This window comes from Pan troglodytes, chromosome 11 (assembly GCF_028858775.2).
Source record: "Pan troglodytes isolate AG18354 chromosome 11, NHGRI_mPanTro3-v2.0_pri, whole genome shotgun sequence".
Classification (NCBI taxonomy): domain Eukaryota; kingdom Metazoa; phylum Chordata; class Mammalia; order Primates; family Hominidae; genus Pan; species Pan troglodytes.
The window spans coordinates 88,996,778-89,017,380 of record NC_072409.2 but is presented as its reverse complement, the minus strand read 5'-3'; the positions used below and the strand labels follow the sequence as shown (position 1 = coordinate 89,017,380).

Genomic DNA, 20,603 nt, shown 5'->3' with positions numbered 1-20,603 from the left:
CTGTTACATATTTATACAAAAGTGTATTCAATTATCCTGATACCCTAATTCTCTTGGACCTTGTGTATGCTATCTTGCATATCTACATAATTACTGCATCTTCTGAGTTACTGACATTATGGAACAGTGAGATATGCTCTGGTTATAATGGCCCCAGGAGTTTTCTTGATTTTGCTGGTATTAGTTGAAGCTTGATATGTTCTTTCTGTTCCAGAAAAAAAGCCGCCAAAGTGATTTGGATTCTCACTTGGTATTAAGTTTCAGGGCATCACTGTTTCTGAACTGCTGATAAAGAGAAAGCCATCTTATCTACTCTTCAGATCCTTACTACCATTTGAAATCACATTATGTTATCAAAGACTTCCTTAACAGCCACTGTGCCATAACAGCATTTAGTGTGATAGTTAATTATTTTCATTTACTTGTTATCAATGCACATGGTACAACCATTTCCATCTGGGCCATCAATAAATTCACAGGAAAAAGGAAGCTCACTGACAGCAATCCACAACTTCATGATGCTGACCTAACGTTGTATGTCTGTCCAATCTCTATGACTTAGAGAGGACTGTAGGTTGTCATTTTTATAGCTCACAGTACCAGTCTGCAAGGCCGGTGGATACCTAAAGGCTATGATCTCTTCCCAAACTGAGTATACTGTCGAGGAACTCTGTCTGAAGATCCAACAACAGCATTATACAAGATATCAAAAGCCATTCTGAAAATAGAGACTTCTTCAGCTGCCTTAAAGTCCAACTCTGGCACTTTTTCCAGTAGTGCTGACGCTGAGGCATGCATACCTTGGTAAATAAATTCATTTTGAAGAGATACACCAACACTTCAAGGGCTTCAAGAAGGACATTAATAACTTAGATTAGGAAGACTACTCCTGGGTAGTTGGGTGGAATGTCTCCTTCCATGTTAAGTCAAAATATGCCTGGGGAGACTTCTTGATTGTACTGCTCCATCCAATATCAGGGCTCACATGGCTCCTTCTCTGCTCGTGATTGGTAGCATCTCGCCAGTGATAGCACTCATGCTGTGTCTTGGTTGGTGGGTTCCCCTATTATCTAATTTCACAGATAAAAAAAATAGGCTCAGACAGGTTAGGTAACTTGCCAACTTCTCATAGCAAGTAAGTGGTAGAGCCCAATTTTGAACCAAGGTTTGTCTGACTCTAAAACCTATGTTCTTAACTACACTGCTCTCCTGGTGGGAAGGACCCCTGGAGAAAACAATGAATTCTAATAATATGCTATTTAAAAGTCACGAGGGAATCTACACAACTATTCCAGGAAAAAGCAAAAATCAGAAGTTAAAGAAAAGGAAATCCATCAAAATTGGAAATGCAGATAAGGGAATTATCAATTACTGGATGACATCTCCAAGATGTAAAGCCATGTGATGCAAGATGCTATACATTTAGTGAAGAAAGATACATGAATCAAAACTACATCCCACCTGTAAAAGGATCTGCTGTGGGTAGTGTGTTAGAAGATCCCGAAGAGCCCGGAACATACCGACCACCACCTGTGCATGCAAAATAAAGAAAAGGCAGAAGTGCACCAAAGTTCTGAATTTTTCAAACAGCACAATGCTTGTTTTAGAAGAACCTACATTTGGAGAAAAACAGAAGAGCAAAACTTTCACATGATAGAATGACAGAAACTATAGTCAGAAGTCTTATAACTGGGAAAAAACTGAAATTTTAATGATTCTCCAAGTTTTGTTTTCTTAACTTTAATGCTTTATTATACCTTAGCCCCAGCACTTAAATATTAAAACTTAATTCAAATATCAAAAGAGAATTGCAGGTAATATCTGACCTAAATATATAAACATACAATCAATTCCTGTCCCTGTTCCCATACAAATTCACAAGAGTTCCTGCTGTTGTTATTGTTATCAAAACCACAGGCACTAAATGTTAATCATTTAGAGCTCTAGGTTCATTAATTCATGTGTCAAACAATGGACTCAGGGCTGGGGATCCAGAAGGGAACAAAATTGCTTATATCCACTGAAGCTTACAACCTACTGGAGAAGAGAATTAGAAAGGGGATGAAAACTACAAAGGAAAGAGATTTCCATTTATACATTTACGAATGTGTGGCGTATGTGCCTATGTTTTGTTAGTACCTCTAGGGAAATAATCAGGTTGTCCACAAAAAAAACAAAAAACAGTAAGGATGCTTAAAAAGTTAAGAGTCTCAGAAGGGCAAAACAAGCCAAGTGCTTCCTAGATTTCCAGACAAAGTCAGCTGCTGTAATTCCTTTCCTGTATCCCACATGCAAAATAGCTTACACAGTACTACAATCTGTGTTCACTCTTGAACTACAGTCTGAAATTCCAACAACAAAAATATCCACATACTAAACAAATATTTTCTTTTTAAGTGCAAGTATTTGGAGGATCAGATCATCTGTAATTCAGTAGTAAGTTACTTTGATAATTTTTTTTTTAATTTTTAATTTTTTTCAGACGGAATCTTGCACTATCGCCCAGGTTGGAGTGCAATGGTGCGATCTTGGCTCGCTGCCACCTCTGCCTCCCAGGTTCACGTGATTCTCCTGCCTCAGTCTCCCAAGGAGCTGGGATTACAGGCGCACATCCATCACACCTGGCTAATTTTTTGTATTTTTTTTTTTTTTTTTTAGTAGAGACAGGGTTTCACTATGTTGGCCAGACCGGTCTTGAACTCCTGACCTTGTGATCTGCCTGCCTTGGCCTCCCAAAGTGCTGGGATTACAGGCGTCAGCCACCACACCTGGCCTGATAATTCTATTTAAATCAACATGCAGGTAACATTAGTTTTATTTTATGAATGGGCAATGAAATTTTGAAGTAGAATGAGAAGAGATAATTTGGGAATGTGGAGTAGCTGTCAGGGAAGAAAAGGTGGATCTACATAAGGATTTGAGACAGGAATATAATACAAAGTCCTCGTAAAACAAGGAAGAGCACTAGCACCTGAAAAATGTTGAGTCAGAAATGATGAGAGGAAAACATTAACAGTAAAGTGCCTATCTCAAAATGTTATTTAGAGGAGGCATTTTATTTCCTCCTACACCAGTCTCCAGAACTCACGTTAATATTACTAGGATTAGATTCCACTTCCTAGGGGCCAGAATTTGGACTAGTACCATTAGGATTACAATTTACAGACTGGTATGAGCACCTAACTGCATTTATAACATGAGATATTGCATACGATGTTACAAACAATTAACTTAAAATGAACGTGTAGAATACACATCACATATAAACTAAAACTACCCATAGGGTTCACTTTTAGATTTGATGCATGACTGACCAATTTAGCCTCATGTGAAAAAAGATTTACTATATTTTGCCAAAATATAATTTTTTAAAAGAAACACTATATAAAAGAACTTACAAGTTTATTTTTGTTTCAAATAACTGAAATTCCATTATAGTATGATTGTATTTTTGAAAGACAACAATTTACTATTATTTCTGTAAAATACAGAATTACTTCATCATTTGAGGCTTAAACATATGAATGTGAAGTAAAACCCTGCTGTAGATATTGGTATTTATTGAAAAAGCTAATCGTATGACTGTTTGAAAACATCAAAAAAATCAATCAACACTAATGGAACTACATAAGACTCAATATAAACACTAACTTACCTGTAAATGGATCTGAAAAGCTGGGATTCCCAAGTCCCAACATTTGACCTTTTGTGTTATCAATAATAAATTTAGCTACTTGATCCAGAAACATAGGATTCAAATCATTCTTCTGTAAGAAGTTGTATGCAGTTAACCAAGGGTCATCACTGGTATTATATGGCAATTTATATGATGGTCCACCTTCATTGACATCAATTGAGAAAACATAATCAAATTCCTAAAGTAGGAATATAAAAAGGAGATACATGCTTATTAATTTATCTGTTCACATATATTAATGACATATACAACATAACACAGATGTGTTCTTTAATAATTACAGTACTTAAACTTTCTCCAAAGTGCAGTGCTAAAATCTTCCTTTTTGGCAGATAAAGATTAACAGCCCCCATCTGCATGTGATGCAAAATTAGTATTTCATTAGGGGATGGGGGTGAGGATGAAGGATGGATTACAACTACATATTAATTCTAGAGCCAAAGCAGAGTTTCCAACTGGTTTGATATCAAGATCAAAATTATCAGCTGTTACTGTGCCCTACTCACCAAAACATGCTGGCATTTTAAGCACTGCCCTGCAGGGTCTCTCATGTCTTGTCAAGTTAAATATAGCCAGGCATGAGGCATTTGATGAAAGGTGGCACAGAAGCTCCCAATCCAAAATGGCTGGGAACAGCTTTTGTATAGAAACTACTACGTGACAGACAATTGCTAATTTGTCTCTCAAATGCAGCTCTCACTACATGGAAAGATACTTTTAAAATATCTATTTCAAGACAGGGGGAAAAAAAGATTAGTTTCCCACAGTAATGGATTTTTAAATGTCAAAACAAAGGAAATTTTATCACTATGGGGCAAAGGAAACCTTTAATTTGCCTAATATTTAAGACAATAGTAATTAGAAAGTAGAAGTCGACATACTTTCCCTTCATATAAAACTTTTCCAGATGTTTGCTGATTAGCACCAGATGAGCCAACAACATCACCAATTTTTATCCACCTCCCTTCACTAACACTCCACTGATAGGCTTCGACTTTCTCCCCATCTCTGATTAGACGAGTCTGTCCTTCTCTAGTACCTTAAAATAAAAATTTTAAGAATCAAAGGTAGAATGGCAGTGTAAAATTGAAAAACATTTTAAATAGAAAATTCTTAACATTAAAATTTACACATACGAGAATATGGATTTTGTTTCAAAATAAAATTGTATCAAATAGAAGATTTAAAAATGTGGCCAAAAGAAAATAACAGTTAAAAGGAAATATTATTAATCAAAGGAAGGTTAACAAAACGTGATTCTACTAGGAAGCAACTGGCCCATCAAAAATAAAACAAGTTTTATTAGTGAATATATCTTCCTAACACATTTCATTCCGTAAATGGCTCTCCATTAATCCAGTGGCTCAAACCGAAAAGTAGAAAAGCCTGATACCTTTCTCTCAACCCCATCACTCCTTCGGCTACTTCTCAGCACCCCCTTCAGCTACTTCTATCAGCTCATTCTTTAAAATATATCTAGAAAACTGTCTCCTTAATATCTCCATCATCATCCCTTGGTCCAAGCCACCATCATTTCTCAGTTGGGTTGATTCAACGGCCTCTTTCCTGTACTCTTGGCCCCCGACAGTGTATATGCCACCCAGCAACTTCAGGAATTTTTTCAAAAGTTTAAGTAGGTCCTGACACTCTTCTGCTTGAAACCCATCAATGCTTCTCATCTCACTTGGTAAAAGCCTAAACTCTTGAGTAGTGTACAAGACCAAATAAAAATTGTCCCCACTATCCTACATGACCTTACTTTCTACTATTCCCCCTGTCCCCTCATCTCCCAACTTCAGCCACAGAGCCTTTGTATTAGCTTTTTATTCTGCCTATGATGCTCTTCACACAGATATTGGCAGTATTTGCTCCTTTCCCTCTTTAACAACTTTACACAAATGTCATGTTCTCAACAAGGCCTTCAGTGGCGGAGACAGCTATCCATCCTCCGAAGAATCATGCTCTTCTTCCATTAGATACAGCTGTAGTTGTCTAGCCAGAGACTACATTATCTAGTCCCCTTGCATTGGGCAGTCACATGATGTCACATTACTGAGTAATGGTCAGCGGAATCTGGGTGGATGTGATATATGCCAGTTCTGGCCTAGTCCATCATACTTTAATCTCCCCTCTTACCCCATCTTAATCTGTTTCAATTTGTTATTTTGATTGACTACAAAAAGAAAATCCAGCCTAATACACGTAGATAGTTGAAAAAGAGAAGACAAGTCTTTTCAGAAAATGTGGATAGGCCAGAAATACTAGTTTTTTAAAGGCTACAGTGTACAATCTGAAACCACATCAATGAATTTTTCATGCTCTATTATACTAAAATCCACTGGTCTATCTTGTACTTTGAATGGATCTTTTACCCATGTCTGAGATGGTATCAGATACTAGTCATATGGAAAATAATGGTTCAATGACTTACGCAGATCTTCTGCATATTCATACAGTTTATTATTCAATATTAAAAAATGGCATTTGTTAATGTTATTACCACTAGTATCAATACAAATGGGAAGCTACTAAGTTCCTGGTGGAGATACATTTTTCCTACATTTCAATTTTCACTCAAACACTTGAATTTTATCTTTGGCAACATATATTGTCAGTTATTTTCCTTGACGGAACATGCTCAATTTGTTCATTTTCAAAAAACGTCTGCCAAATACCAAAGCCTGAAAAACCGTAGTCATTCTTTCAAATAAAAATAGCACTCCATGAAAAAACTGGTAGTTTAGCCTGCAACTCAAATGACTGCGCATGTTCTTTTCTTTGAGACACCACAGTATTTTGACTTACTTTATGTCTACTTTAGGTTTTCTCACCCGGAATATTTAAAAAGATGTGTCAAAATGTAATAAAACTGATAATTCTTAATATTAATACCTCATCAAGGACATGCTTAATGGCAAACTGTTTTTTTTTTGTTTTTATTGTTTTTTTTTTTTAAACTACAACTGCATGCAAGTAGAACACAGTAACTTACCAGAATGGTTTAAAGCCCCTGGCTTGATTTACATACTAGTGAACCAGTGGTTTTACCCACCATCGTTTTTGCACCATAAGTGCAAACATTAATACAATGTACAACATTCAAATAATATCTAGTATTACAAAAATTAGTTTTGACCTCATGGACATCCTGAAAGGATCTCAGAATCCCCAGAGGTCCATGAATCAAGCTTTGAGAAGCACTGGTATAATAATGCAGTCAAGAGATACATCCAACCCAAGATTTCATTTGAGATGACTACGGTCTTCTGATTTCAAACTCAAATGATTCCCAACTCATTACACAGACAATGCTTGATTTTAACTCATTTTTTTTTTTTTTTTTTTTTTTGAGACAGAGTCACACTCTGTCACCCAGGCTGGAATGCAATGGTGTGGTGTCGGCTCACCGCAGCCTCAACCTTCTGGGCTCAAACCATCCTCCCACCTCAGCCTCCTGAGTAGCTGGGACTACAAGCGCATGCCATCACACCTGGCTAATTTTGTATTTAAACTCATTTTAATATTCAGTTTGTAACCCCTCTCAGAGAATCCAATCAACCAAAAAGTATTAAATGAGTGCCTTTTGAGTGTCTACTGTAAATGATCTAAGTGTTGGGAGATTTTTTAATTCCTGTTTATGAGAAGCTTAATTCAAAGTCTTCTGTGAGACAGAGGCAAGAACATGGTTTCTCATAGTGATTATATGTAATAGTAAAAATCCTCAAAAATCAGCATCTAGCAATGAAAAACACAAGCAAAACAACATTTATTTTTCTTCTAATTGTTCCAAAAGCCAAATATGGTGAATTTTTTCTACTAGGTACAATAAAATACTTACCAGGTTCATTAAGATGTTCCCTCCCAGGAAGCTGCTCAGCATTGATGTCCCCTAAATCGCCAGTTTTAGAATCTATGGTTGCGTGAGACAGTTCTTTTTCAAAAGCCTTGATTTCTTCAGCACTTGCTGTTCGATCTTCTGATTCTGTAAACACTCTAATAATGCCATCACTGTAAGGAAAAATAAACTGATTTTAGAAGTCATTGCCATAATACATTAACATTATCACACCTGAATGATCCATAGTAAAAATAATCTGTATTTGTGAATATGAGAAATATTAGCATGTTATTAATTGCTGATTACAGCACTGTGCTGACTTCAGCACATGCTACTCTATTATGTCAACTATTTAATAGAGAAGTTATTGACAAAGAACAGAGAAACATGTATTTTATACAATTTCCAAGTTAAATATTTACCATCATAATAATCTAGAGCTATAGTATGTACTTTTAAAGTCAATATTTTTTAGTTACTACCATATAGAGAAGGGTAGTGGGCTAGTTTAGTTTATAAAGGGCTCAAAGACCCAACGTAGGGCTTAAAATTAGCAGATGTTCAGTAGACAAATATGGTCATCCTTTACTATGTCAGTAACTAGCAATGTAACTTCAATCAAGGAAAAAAAATGGCCTAATGTTTGGATTAGATGGCCGTCCCTAACCTCTTTTCTCAGAAAAATTACTTTATCTCCATGATTTCTTAATTCGAAATTCTGAGATAGGAGAAGCAAATTAGACACTGCCAACTGTATTAATCCTGGCCCATTCTACAGGAAATCTGTTTCTAACTTATTCGTCCACAAACATGTACATCACTCGTTCTATTGGTTTTTCTTCATATGCTTAGGAGGGAAAAAAACTAAGCCTATAAATCAGCCCCTGTCCCAGCCAAAAAATAAAACACCCACTTTATTAGACCCTCTTTTCCTTATAGCTGTCACCTTCTTTTTCTTCTTTCTTTGAGACAGGGTCCAACTCTGTCACCTAGGCTGGAGTGCAGGGGCGGCAATCACAGCTCACTGCAACCTCAAATTCCTGGGCCCAAGCAATCCTCCCACCTCAGCCTCCTGAGCAGCTGGGACTACAAATGCATGCCACCATGCCCAGCTAATTAAAGATTTTTTTTGTATGGAGACATGGTCTCGGTAGCTCACCCAGGATAGTCTCGAACTCCTGAGCTCAAGCGATCCTCCCACCTGGACCTACCAAAGTGCTGGGATTACAAGTGTGAGCCATAGCAGCTGGCCTTCTTATTGCTTTCAATGCTAGAGTAGCATTATAGAGTAGTCTATGATCCTTCGTCCATCTCCTCCAACCCTTTATTTCCTCTTATTTGCCTTTTTTTCTATCATTTTCTATTCAAAATGTGATTGATGCCAAAAGTCACTAATAACATCTTTCAAACCAAATCCAAATGCTTTTCAAACTTTCCATTCCTTGACTCCTCAAACACTTTTGACACTGATGGCAATCTCCCTCCAAAATCTCTCCTTTTCTGTCTCCCAGAAATTTCAACATTTGAATTCCTTTGTTCTGTTTAACCTACTAACTTCTTTTTCTCTACTAATGGTATATCATAAAACTTAGTTCTTAGTCTTCTGTTCCTCCCCTGTATTTCTTCCCTCAGAGAATGGTGTTCTATGGTTTGCTTTTGGAAGCTTTGCGAAATCTTTATCTTAGCCTCAGTTCTTATACTAAGCTCCAGTTCAGATGACCATGATCCACTGGCATGAGTGTGGCTCACCACCACTGCAGACCTCAGGAAGTCTAAGGCCACGGTCATCACTTTCTGTACCCAACCAATTCTCCCACTTCTCCATTTTTATTAATGAAGACTTCCAATCACTAACAGTTTGAAGCTTTATCCTTTTCTTTCATCCTTTTTCTGATTGTTTTCCTTCTGGATTATCTCATTTACTTATTTCCTACCCATTAGCATTGTGGGGCCAATGTCTTATAACTTCACACTCCTTCTGTACTTGCTTTCTAATTTACTTTCCTGTCCATTGTCACCAGCAGTTAAATCCAATCTACATATTTAGTAATTCATAAGTTCTGCTTCAATCCTATTTCTTGCTCAAGAACTACAACCCTTCAACCCCAAGCAATGAATCTAAAAAATGCCTGGCATGAAAGCACTAAAGGTTCTCCACAGTTAAGCCCCATTGTACCTATTATCCCAGCATTAGTACTCCACCATTTTCCTTCACTTCCTATGCATGCTGCATTCATTCTCATGAAGGAAACTTATACTCTTAGCTTTGACAAAAATTTGCGTATCTTTTCTCACTCATAATCTTTCAAAATCCAATTCAAATTTCTTCTTCTACAGAAAGTTTTCCCACACCAATCTCTACCTTCTCTAACTTCTTTTGTAGTCAATATCTTGACTGCACAATTGCAGTACAATACTGGTATATCATGCATCACTTAGTATGAAAGCTATAATATCTACTACTGTTTTGTTTAGTAATTGAAGTGTCCATATAGTCTCCTCAAGTCACCTGAAATTCCTTATGGCTTATCTCTGTACACTCTAGTTCCTACTGAAGGCCTAGACATATAACATTTAATGATTGACTAGAATATAAATACCTCGCACCAACCACAATGTCACCATTGTCGAGCACACAGCAGCACCATATAGACTGAGCTGGAAGTCGGATAGTTTGAGCACATTCCCCATGTTTCCAGATTCTCAGAGATCTGTCCTCTGCTGTTGTCACAAAGTCTAAAATTAATGAATATAGGATGTATTAGTTTGAATAAAATTAAGTACATTTATACATACCATCTTTCTAGATACACTGACTTTTTGAAACCCAGAGACTTTCAAAATTACAGTTTTAAATTTCATGTTTGTCACTTACAACATACACAACTTCAAAATCACATTTTTTATTCATGTCACATCTTACAAAGTGTTTCTTCAGATACCCAAGAACTTTTTACAGCACAACATAAATCTGAATTAATATAAAGATGGCCATACAATTTTCTTCTTTGTAAACAGGAGAAAGATACTTAATGAAATAAATTTACTAAATTATTCAAGTCATAGACAGTAAATTAAGTAATCAGCTCTCCTCCCTCCATCTCACAAATGGGATGGAATAATGCTCAATACAAAACATTAAAAAAATAGCATAAAATAATCTTACCTCTACAATTTGGAAAAACGGATATGCTATAAATATAATTTGTATGTCCATAATATACTTCAAGACACTCGCCAGTGATTTGCCACCTTCTAATACTAGCATCATTTGCACAGGAAAGAAATTCTGTTTCACTCAAAATTGCCAAACCTCTTACACAGTCTTCATGCCCTGCATTAAAAAATAATGCAAATCAACAAAACTGATAATTTGGCTGATGGCTCTATACATTTTACTAACATTATAAAACATATCAGTGAGTAGTAAAAATTAATTTTCAAGTTAGAGAAATCTTTTTTTTTGTTGAAAGCCTGATAACCAAAATTTGTATTTAAGGTTTAGCAATATTTTTTTATCACCAGTCTTCGGAAGTTATTTTACATTCATCCTACCTTCTCCAAAAACCTCCAGAAATAGTATTTTGACCCCAATAATTTGTTTTCACCTGAAAATTCATTTTTAATTTTTCTTCCCCAACAAGAGTAATTTATAAAATATATAATATTCAAATATAAAAGAAATATATAACAAAGAGTAGCCCATAAATTTAAGAACAAAACATTCTCTGAAGCTTGTGAAGTCAGATTTCCTATGTTCAGTATCTGTTGACTTAAGAGTAGCTATCACAGATTAATAATGACTTGATACATATATATAGACTATATACTGAAGCAGAAACAGAAGGATGTTTAGTCATCATCCACTTTCCATCAAAAGATACTTTTTTTGTTTTTCTTTTTTTTTTTTTTTTTTTGAGATGGAGTCTCACTTTGTGGCCCAAGCTGGAGTGCACTGGCACTACCTCTGCTCACTGCAACCTGTGCCTCCAGGGTTCAAGAGATTCTTGTGCCTCAGCCTCCCGAATAGCTGGGATTACAGGTGTGCATCACCACTCCTGGCTAATTTTTTTGTATTTTTAATAGAGACAGGGTTTCACCATGTTGGCCAGGCTGATCTCGAACTCATGGCCCCAAGTGATCCACCCACCTCAGCCTTCCGAAAGGCTGGGATTACAGGTGTGAGTCACTGCGCCCAGCCAAAAGATACTTTTATCTGTACAAAAGGACTTCTTGCATATTATCTAGGGTAGTTACCAACTTTTAAGGAAAAAATTCAAAAAGGAAAAACAACAGCAATTAAAATTAACAGTAAATATTTAAGTACCCTACAAATAAATCAGTGATATTACTATTAGATAGCAGATGCATCAGTATTGGCATTATTTAATAGCTGGGGTTTAAAAAGAAAACTCACCATAAACCACAACATAAACAAAGCTTGAAATTCGTTATAAACAATGTGCTTCAATATAAAGACACTAATAATGATTTCTTCCATATATGAAGATAACACTGCTGACTGACCATCAGTAAGGCTTATGTTTAGAAGTTTCAGGCTAAAAGTATTAAAATGACAACCAAAAATATAACTATATACCAAAAATTACATACATATATGCAGAAGCACATATGCATATTATATATAGCTTATCAGACAGCTATTTATCAGTCTACATTTGGCTGTTTTATGAGAGGTTTCATTATCTTTTTAAATGTATTAGATATTAACTCATCAGAAAAATTACATTAACTCAAATTAATAGCTTAAATATACTAATGTTTTTCAAATATTTTCATGCTTGTAAACTTCTGAGAAAAAAAATCTGAGCAAATAAAAAGCAATGATATTATAAAACTTGTCTACCCTGATCTTACCTGAAAAAGTCCTCTCACATCTTCCAGCCTTCCACAGTTTAACAGTCTTGTCTGCTGATCCAGTCAACATTAAGCCCTGTTCAGGTAAGATCTTTACCGCCCACACTGCAGCTGTATGACCCTGTGAGTAAAATGAGTATCAATTTAAGTTGCCACAGAATCATTCAACTTAATTATTCTTTAGAATATTTACACAGAACTACTGTACCTGCAAGGTCATCATGCACTTGTCATTCAGCCAGACTTTAGCAGTGGTGTCCCATGAACCACTAAGTAATGTCCCAAATTTTCCAGATGATAGACTGCAAACTAAGGAAAAAACATCATTGGATAACACATTTTCATACAGAAAAATGCTCAACATTGAAAGTTACTAAAGCATTCCAATTTTAAAAACACTCTTTGAAGTGGCAGTATCTTAGCTAACTAAGGCTCAATTCAGCAGAGATGCATAAGAGTACAGTGGTCAAGAGCAGACTCTGGTGCCAGACTGCCTGGGCGCAAGGCCTAGCTGTGCCACTTACAAGCCACGTAACTGCAGAAATATTACTCAAAATCAGATTCCTTGTCTGTGAAACGAGGGAGCGGAACTTAAGTGAGCTACACAATCCTTCCAGCTTTAACAAATCATAATAGGGAGATAATGTAAATGATTTTGAAACACTGTTTATATAAATATTTAAGGCTGCTTTCATGACAGTGACCATAAAACCTGCAGCCAAGCTCAATGTCCAAAAGTAATGAAGTGGTTAATTAAATGTCTTACTTTCTTGATGTAAAATTATGCAGGCTAAAAATTACAAATATGAAAAATTATGCCAGGCACAGTGGCTCACACCTGTAATCCCTGCACTTTGGGAGGCCAAGGCAGGCGGATTGCTTGAGCTCAGGAGTTAGAGACCAGCCTGCGCAATGTGGAGAGACCTCATCTCTACTAAAAATACAAAAAAATAGCTGGGTGTGGCGGTATGCGCCTGTGTTCCCAGCTACTTGGAAGGCTGAGGTGGGAGGATTGCTTGAGCCCAGGGCACAGAGGTTGCAGTGAGCTGTGATCATATACCACTGCACTTCACGCCTGGGTGACATAGCAAGATTCTGTCATTAAAAAAAAAGAAAGAAAAGAAAAATTAGCCAGGTGGAGTGGCTCATGCCTGTAATCCTAGCATTTTGAACTGAGCTCAGGAGTTTGAGACCAGCCTGGGGCAATATAGTGAGACTCCGGCTCTAAAACAAAAATTTTAAATTAGTCAGACATGGTGGCACGCGCCTGTCGTCCCAGTAAGAGAATTGCTTGAGCATGGGAGGCCAAGGCTGCAGTGAGCTGTGAGAGCAGCACTGCATTCTGGTATGACCAAGAAAGTGAGACCCTCTCTCAAAAGATAAAAGAAAAAAAAAGAAAAATTATCTTAGGAAAGAAGAATATCATTGGCGGTCGAAGCAGAGCCATAAAGAACCTTGGATTGGGAAACCTTTTTCCTAGACCAGAAGGAAGCAATCACAAAAGTCTCTCTACCCTGAGCTGAGGATCCTTGAGACAGCTACTTATTTGGATTTCAGAATGGCTCTAGATCAAAAACTGTTGTCTTGCACTGCTTCCTCTACTGAATGAGTGTTTGCTCTGATTATCCTATTCCTTTTCCATAATTGTATATTGGGTATGGTTGACAGCTTACTTATAAGCATCACCTCCCTGATGTTTAGAATACTTAGCATCACTGAGAGGAGACTTTTGGATTGTTTGATGAAGCTGAATCGTTGATGACCAGAAAGCATGCTGTGGTAACTCTCCCTTTTTGGACACATGGGAGAATGGTACTTTCCTCCTCCATTTGAAGTTAGGCATAGCCATGATACTTGCATTACTCACCAGACAAAACGGTAGCTGACACTTTCAGTCAGACACATGTTTTTGGTGTTTTTTTAAAATTGATTTTTTTAATTCTCTACTACTGTGACATTCAAGGAAGGCACATGCTTTTAAAAGCCAGTGCCTTATTATTATTATTATTATTTATTTTTTTTTTTTTTTGAGACAGAGTCTCGCTCTGTCGCCCAGGCTGGAGTGCAGCTGTGTGATCTCGGCTCACTGCAAGCTCTGCCTCCCGGGTTCACGCCATTCTCCTGCCTCAGCCTCCCGAGTGGCTGGGACCACAGGCGCCCGCCACCACGCCCAGCTAATTTTTTTGTATTTTAGTAGAGATGGGGTTTCACCGTGTTAGCTAGGATGGTCTCGATCTCCTGACCTTATGATCCGCCCGCCTTGGCCTCCCAAGTGCTGGGATTACAGGCATGAGCCACTTCGCCCAGCCAACCAGTGCCTTATTAACCATGTTGCCCTTTGACTGCTCCAACAACTACTGAAGCATGTGTGGAGAGAAAGCCCCATTAGCCTGGGTCCCTGAGAAAATCTGATGAACAGAGTCCCTTTATTAATCCATGTTGAACATGTAGGATTAATGAGAAATACTCATATGTTACATCACTGAGTTTTTTTTTTTTTTTTGAGATGGGAGTTTTGCTCTTGTTGCCCAGGCTGGAGTGCAATGGTGCAATCTTGGCTCACTGCAACCTCCGCTTCCGAGGCACAAGTGATTCTCCTGTCTCAACCTCCCACGTAGCTTGGATTACAGGCATGCGCCACCATGCCCGGCTAATTTTTTTGTATTTAGTAGAGACAGGGTTTCACCATGTCAGTCAGGCTGGTCGTGAACTCCTGACTTCAAGTGATCCACCCGCCTCGGCCTCCCAAAGTGCTGGGATTACAGGCATGCACCACCATGCCCAGTCTGAGATCTTAACAGTTGTAACTTGGGTGCTCTTTACCTTCTTCCACAAATCAGTATAATATAATTGGATAAAATACCATTTCCCAGTAAAAGAAAAAAAAAAACAGGGCTTCTTGGCAAAAGTGCTGGTTTGAGGTCTAGAGCAAGAAATGTACAAACTGAACCTAGAACATTCTGTAATAAAGCAAGGAAGACTACTGAAGGTCTTATAAAAAGGTGACAGGAGCCAATTTAAAGAGGTTTCCAATGGCCAGATATGGAACAATTTGAGAACTGAAAAAAGAAAAAAAATTCAGGAAACAACTCCTTCTGCAAACCAGTAAATAAATTGGGAGAAGGGTCAAGGAAAGCATTTATTCTGTCTTTTCTGTATAAAAGTCCCACATGGTAATCAGTTGATGTGGAAAGATCTATACAGAAAAGTCTTGGCGATCAAATGCAGAAATAATATTAGAATTACAGTACAATCATTTTGTAAACCTTAATAAAATATTGAATCTAGGCAATGATTATCAGTAGCTGCTAAAAATTACCATTATGTGAAAGGCTGATGGGAACTTTATAATGAAAGAAAGATACAATACTTGAACCCACTGATCAATCTTAATATCACAAAAAGATATTGTGTGCTTCCTGATGTGATACAATAGAAAATACAGAATACCACCTATACTGTTGCCAAAAACTTGAATCTGAACCTGATAAAGCTACTAGATCTATCTAACAGCTTACAAGAAATATAGGTGACTGAAGAACACATTAAAGGAAACAAGGCTTTAACCAGTAAAATTGAGATTGTGGGAAATTCTACAGCTAAAATAATCTGGTTTTAAGCAACAAGAAAAAAAGAAAGAAACTGACAGATTGAAAGATGTAGGGCTGGGCACGGTGGCTCACGCCTGTAATCCCAGCACTTTGGAAGGCCGAGGCAGGCAGATCACCAGAGTTTAGGAGTTAGAGACCAGCCTGGACAACATGGATCACCAGAGGTCAGGAGTTTGAGACCAGCCTGGACAACATGGTGAAACCCCATCTCTACTAAAACTACAAAAAACTTAGCTGGGCGTGGTGGTGGGCACCTGTAATCCCAGCTACTTGGGAGGCAGAGGCAGGAGAATCACTTGAATCCAGGAGGCAGAGGTTACAGTGAGCTGAAGATTGCACCACTGCACTCCAGGCTGGGCAAAAGAGTGAGACTCCATCTCCAAAACAAACAAACAAACAAAACAGATGTGGACCTTATTTGGGTCAGAATTCAAATGAACTGTAAAAAAAGATTTATGAGACAACTGGGTAAATTTGAACATTCACTGGATAGTTGACAAGAAATTAGTTTTTGTTTTGTTTTAGGTGTGATAACAATATTGTGGTTATTCTTTTGAGGACGAGAGTGTCCTTATCTTTTAGAAGGGTCAACAAACTAATGCTGGTGAGCCACCTGTATTTGTATACCTAACAAACTAAGAATGTTTTTTACGTACTGAAGTAATTGAGAGAAAAACAATCAAAGGCAATCTTCTAACATGTGAAAATTATATGAAATTCAAATTTCAGTGTTCACAAATGAAGATTTATTGAAACACAGACATGCTCATTCATTTATTTACTGTCTATAGCTGCTGTGCACTACAACTGCAGAGTTGAGCAGTTACCAGAGCAACCATATGGCCTGAAAAGCAGAAAATTTATTTACTATCTGATCCTTTACAGAAAAAGTTTGCCAACCCCTGTTTTAGAGCCACATAATGAAGGATGTATTTATAAATGAAACAGTAGAATATCAGAAATTTTTAAATGATGTAGTGGAAGGAGGGGGAAGATGAAACAAAAATAAGATATCTCTACTTTTGTGTACATTTCTATATAAAATTTTAAAAATCTGTATCCCTCTGTATTGAAGACTTCTCACACAAACACACATACACGCACACAAACATTTAAAAAATTCTTTCTGTTTTTGGTCGGGCACAGTGGCTCATGCCTATAATCCCAGAACTTTGGGAGACTGAGGCGGGTGGATCACCTGAGGTCAAGAGTTCGAGACCAGCCTGGCCTACATGGTGAAATCCCATCCCTACTAAAAACACAAAAATGGGCCAGGCACGGTGGCTCAGGCCTGTAATCCCAGCACTTTGGGAAGTCAAGTTGGGCAGATCACAAGGTCAAGAGATCGACACCATCCTGGCCAACATGGTAAAACCCTGTCGCTACTAAAAATACAAAAATTAGCTGGGTGTGGTGGCACGCGCCTGCAGTCCCAGATACTCAGAAGGCTGAGGCAGGAGAACTGCTTGAACCCGGGAGGCAGACGTTGCAGTGAGCCAAGATCACGCCACTGCACTCCAGCCTGGTGACAGAGCAAGACTCTGTCTAAAAAAAAAAAAAAAAAAAAAAAAACCATAAAAAGGCTGCGCATGGTGGTGGGCACCTGTAATCCCAGCTACTCTGGAGGCTGAGGCAGGAGAATCGCTTCAACCCGGGAGGCAGAGGCTATAGTGAGCCGAGATCACAAGATTACACCACTGCACTCCAGCCTGGTGACAGACCGAGACTCCATCTCAAAATAAATTAAAATTAAAATTAAAAAATAATTTAAAATAAAAAATTATTTTTGTTGGCCAGGCGCAGTGGCTCACGCCTGTAATCCCAGCAATATGGGAGGCCGAGGGGGGCAGATCACAAGGTCAGGAGATCGAGATCATCCTGGCTAACATGGTAAAACCCCGTCTCTACTAAAAATACAAAAAAATTAGCCGGGCGTGGTAGCAGGCGCCTGTAGTCCCAGCTACTCGGCAGGCTGAGGCAGGAGAATGGCGTGAACCCGGGAGGTGGAGCTTGCAGTGAGCCGAGATCACGCCACTGCATTCCAGCCTGGGCGACAGAGCGAGACCCTGCCTCAAAAAAAAAAAAAAAAAAAATTTTGTTTTTAGAGACAGGGTCTCACTCTATCACCCAGGCTGGAGTGTGGTGGTGTGATCACAGCTCACTGTAGCCTCCAACTCCTGGGCTAAAGCAATTTTCTCACCTCAACTTCCTGAGTAGCTGGGACTACAAGCATGCACCACCATGTCCAGCTAATTTTTTAATTTTTTGTAGAGATGGAGTCTTCCTATGTTGCTCAGGCTGGTCTCAAACTCCTTGCCTCTAGCAATCCTCCCGTCTTAGCCTCCCAAAGTGTTGGGATTACACATATGAGCCATGGTGCCTGGCACATTATACAAATTGTTTAAAGGAATTTAAGTGTTTATGAAAAATGTTCCAAACTATTTCATTTATATTTTTAAAAAAGCACACTTACTGCACCGATTAAGCATGTCATTCTACAATAAAGAACTGTTAAGCCACACAGAAATCCAGAATTATCACAGAATCAGGAATATACACAAATCACAGAAAATAATATTCAAATATATTAAATACTCCTCAATAATACCAGAGCCCTAAACACACTGCTCTGGGTCTTCAATTAAATACTTTTAGTTTCCTGAATAAATGCAGTCATTGCATGAAATAGTTAAAAACCAAACTCATGAAGTATATTCAAATTATATAGCCTCTTTTATTACTGAACACTTTACTTTTTTTTTTTCTTTTTCTTTTTTTTTGAGACAGTCTCCACTCTGTCACCCAGGCTGGAGTGCAGTGGCAGGATCTCGGCTCATTGTAACCTCTGCCTGCCAGGTTCTAGCCATTCTAGCTTCAGCCTCCTGAGTAGCCGGGATTACTGGTGGGCATCACCACACCTGGATAATTTTTGTATTTTTAGTAGAGGCGGGGTTTTGCAATGTTTTCCAGGCTGGTCCGAACTCCTGGCCTCAAGTGATCTGCCTGTCTCACCCTCCCAAAGTGCTGGGATTACAGGTGTGAGCCACCGCTCCCGGCCAATAACTGAACAGATTACTTTTTACATATATAAGCATATCAACCTTTACTGATCACAACAAATTTGTAACAGAATTTTTACAGAACTAAGATAGCCCAAAAGCGTTTCCATTACCAAACCACAGATATAGGTAAAACAAAATATAACAAAAACTTGAGAAAATGGATATGTAAATTTTACTTTCAAAGGGATAAAACTTCAAATAGAAAAACACCAAAGCATTATTATACTCACCAGTATTTTTGTGGCCTTTTAGAATATAAAGTGGCATTGGACTGTCCAGTGAGAAAATGCATATATTGTGGTCATTTCCACCGGTGGCAATTAGGCCATGAGGGTAGATGTCACTTGAGGGTATGATGCATACACAAGATACAAAATTGGAATGGCCACTCATACAGTGCATTTCTGTAAAGCCCCTATTTGGACTGGAAAGACAAGATAATTAATAGATACATATTCGTACCCTGACTTAGCCTAGGACATAAACTGTCAAAGCACTCATTTTCATTTAGTGTCTAGACAAACTTTAGAGTATATACTATCTTAAGAATCTATTGTTTTAAAATTGAACCTTACATAATTCATATGAACTACTATAGAGAATTACATGAGATTAAGAGAAGTTTGTTTAGTGTTTCTTTGATAAGAATACGTTAACATAGAGAACAAGGAAAAAAGAAAGGGCAATAAATAATCATGACTGGGTTTTTTCTCAATCTCCATCTTCACTTCTACACATTAGTGACTGTTACCCTAAGAAATCCCTGGTTAAACGAAACATACATGCAATTAAGATAATGAAATTTATTATTAAGAAGACCTAAATATACTGAGGACTTTTTCACATTATGAAGCATTGACTTACAGCCCAGTAGTATAGTACAGTATGTGTTTCTACATAGCTAGAACAGGGGTGTCAAATCTTTTGCCTTTCCTGGGCCACACTGAAGAAGAAGAATTGTCTTGAGCCACGCATAAAATATACTAACACTAATGATAACTGATAAGCTAAAACAAATAAACAAAAAAAACCCCACCTAATACAGAAATATATAAATGGCTAGAGTAATATTATATAATATATAATGTTATATATAATTATATATATCAATGAACACAGTACATTAATAATTGCATTGGGATTAAAATGATTACCAGTTTGTTACATGTATCAATCACTTAGCATCACTGCCTTACTTAACAAGTTCAACCAGCAGATTATGATTTACTATGTGGAAAGCAATAAATTACCTGCTGAGAGGGATAAAAAGAATTATATCCCTGACTGAGCTAAATCAAAGAGTTTGCAGTCTAGTTGAAGAAGATAAGACAAGTGTACATAAAGAGGTAAGACTCCCAGATAAAGACTAAACAAACTCATCTATTTTCACTTCCTTCCCAAATTCCACTAAAAACAATAAATACTTATGTTTTTTAATAAAGGCTTAATTAAACCCACAAGGCCAAGGAGAATGAAAAAAAAATACATGAATACAACTTTGAATATTTTAAGCTTAC

General features: G+C 37.6%; 1 protein-coding gene across 2 annotated transcripts in view; it reads right to left on the bottom strand.

The window, feature by feature from the left end:
• PLAA (phospholipase A2 activating protein) overlaps positions 1-20,603 on the bottom strand; it is a 42,053-nt gene that overhangs the window by 10,297 nt on the left and 11,153 nt on the right. Inside the window, exons 2-10 of one of the 2 annotated variants that reach the window (XM_520517.8) lie at positions 19,317-19,510; positions 12,622-12,722; positions 12,414-12,534; positions 10,702-10,869; positions 10,136-10,271; positions 7,536-7,705; positions 4,579-4,736; positions 3,656-3,875; positions 1,462-1,530 (exon numbers count right to left, since the gene is read on the bottom strand). In XM_520517.8, coding sequence (XP_520517.2) covers positions 1,462-1,530; positions 3,656-3,875; positions 4,579-4,736; positions 7,536-7,705; positions 10,136-10,271; positions 10,702-10,869; positions 12,414-12,534; positions 12,622-12,722; positions 19,317-19,510 — 1,337 coding nt within the window. The remainder of the gene's footprint in view (positions 1-1,461; positions 1,531-3,655; positions 3,876-4,578; positions 4,737-7,535; positions 7,706-10,135; positions 10,272-10,701; positions 10,870-12,413; positions 12,535-12,621; positions 12,723-19,316; positions 19,511-20,603) is intronic. The other variant, XM_009456408.4, reaches the window with a different exon arrangement.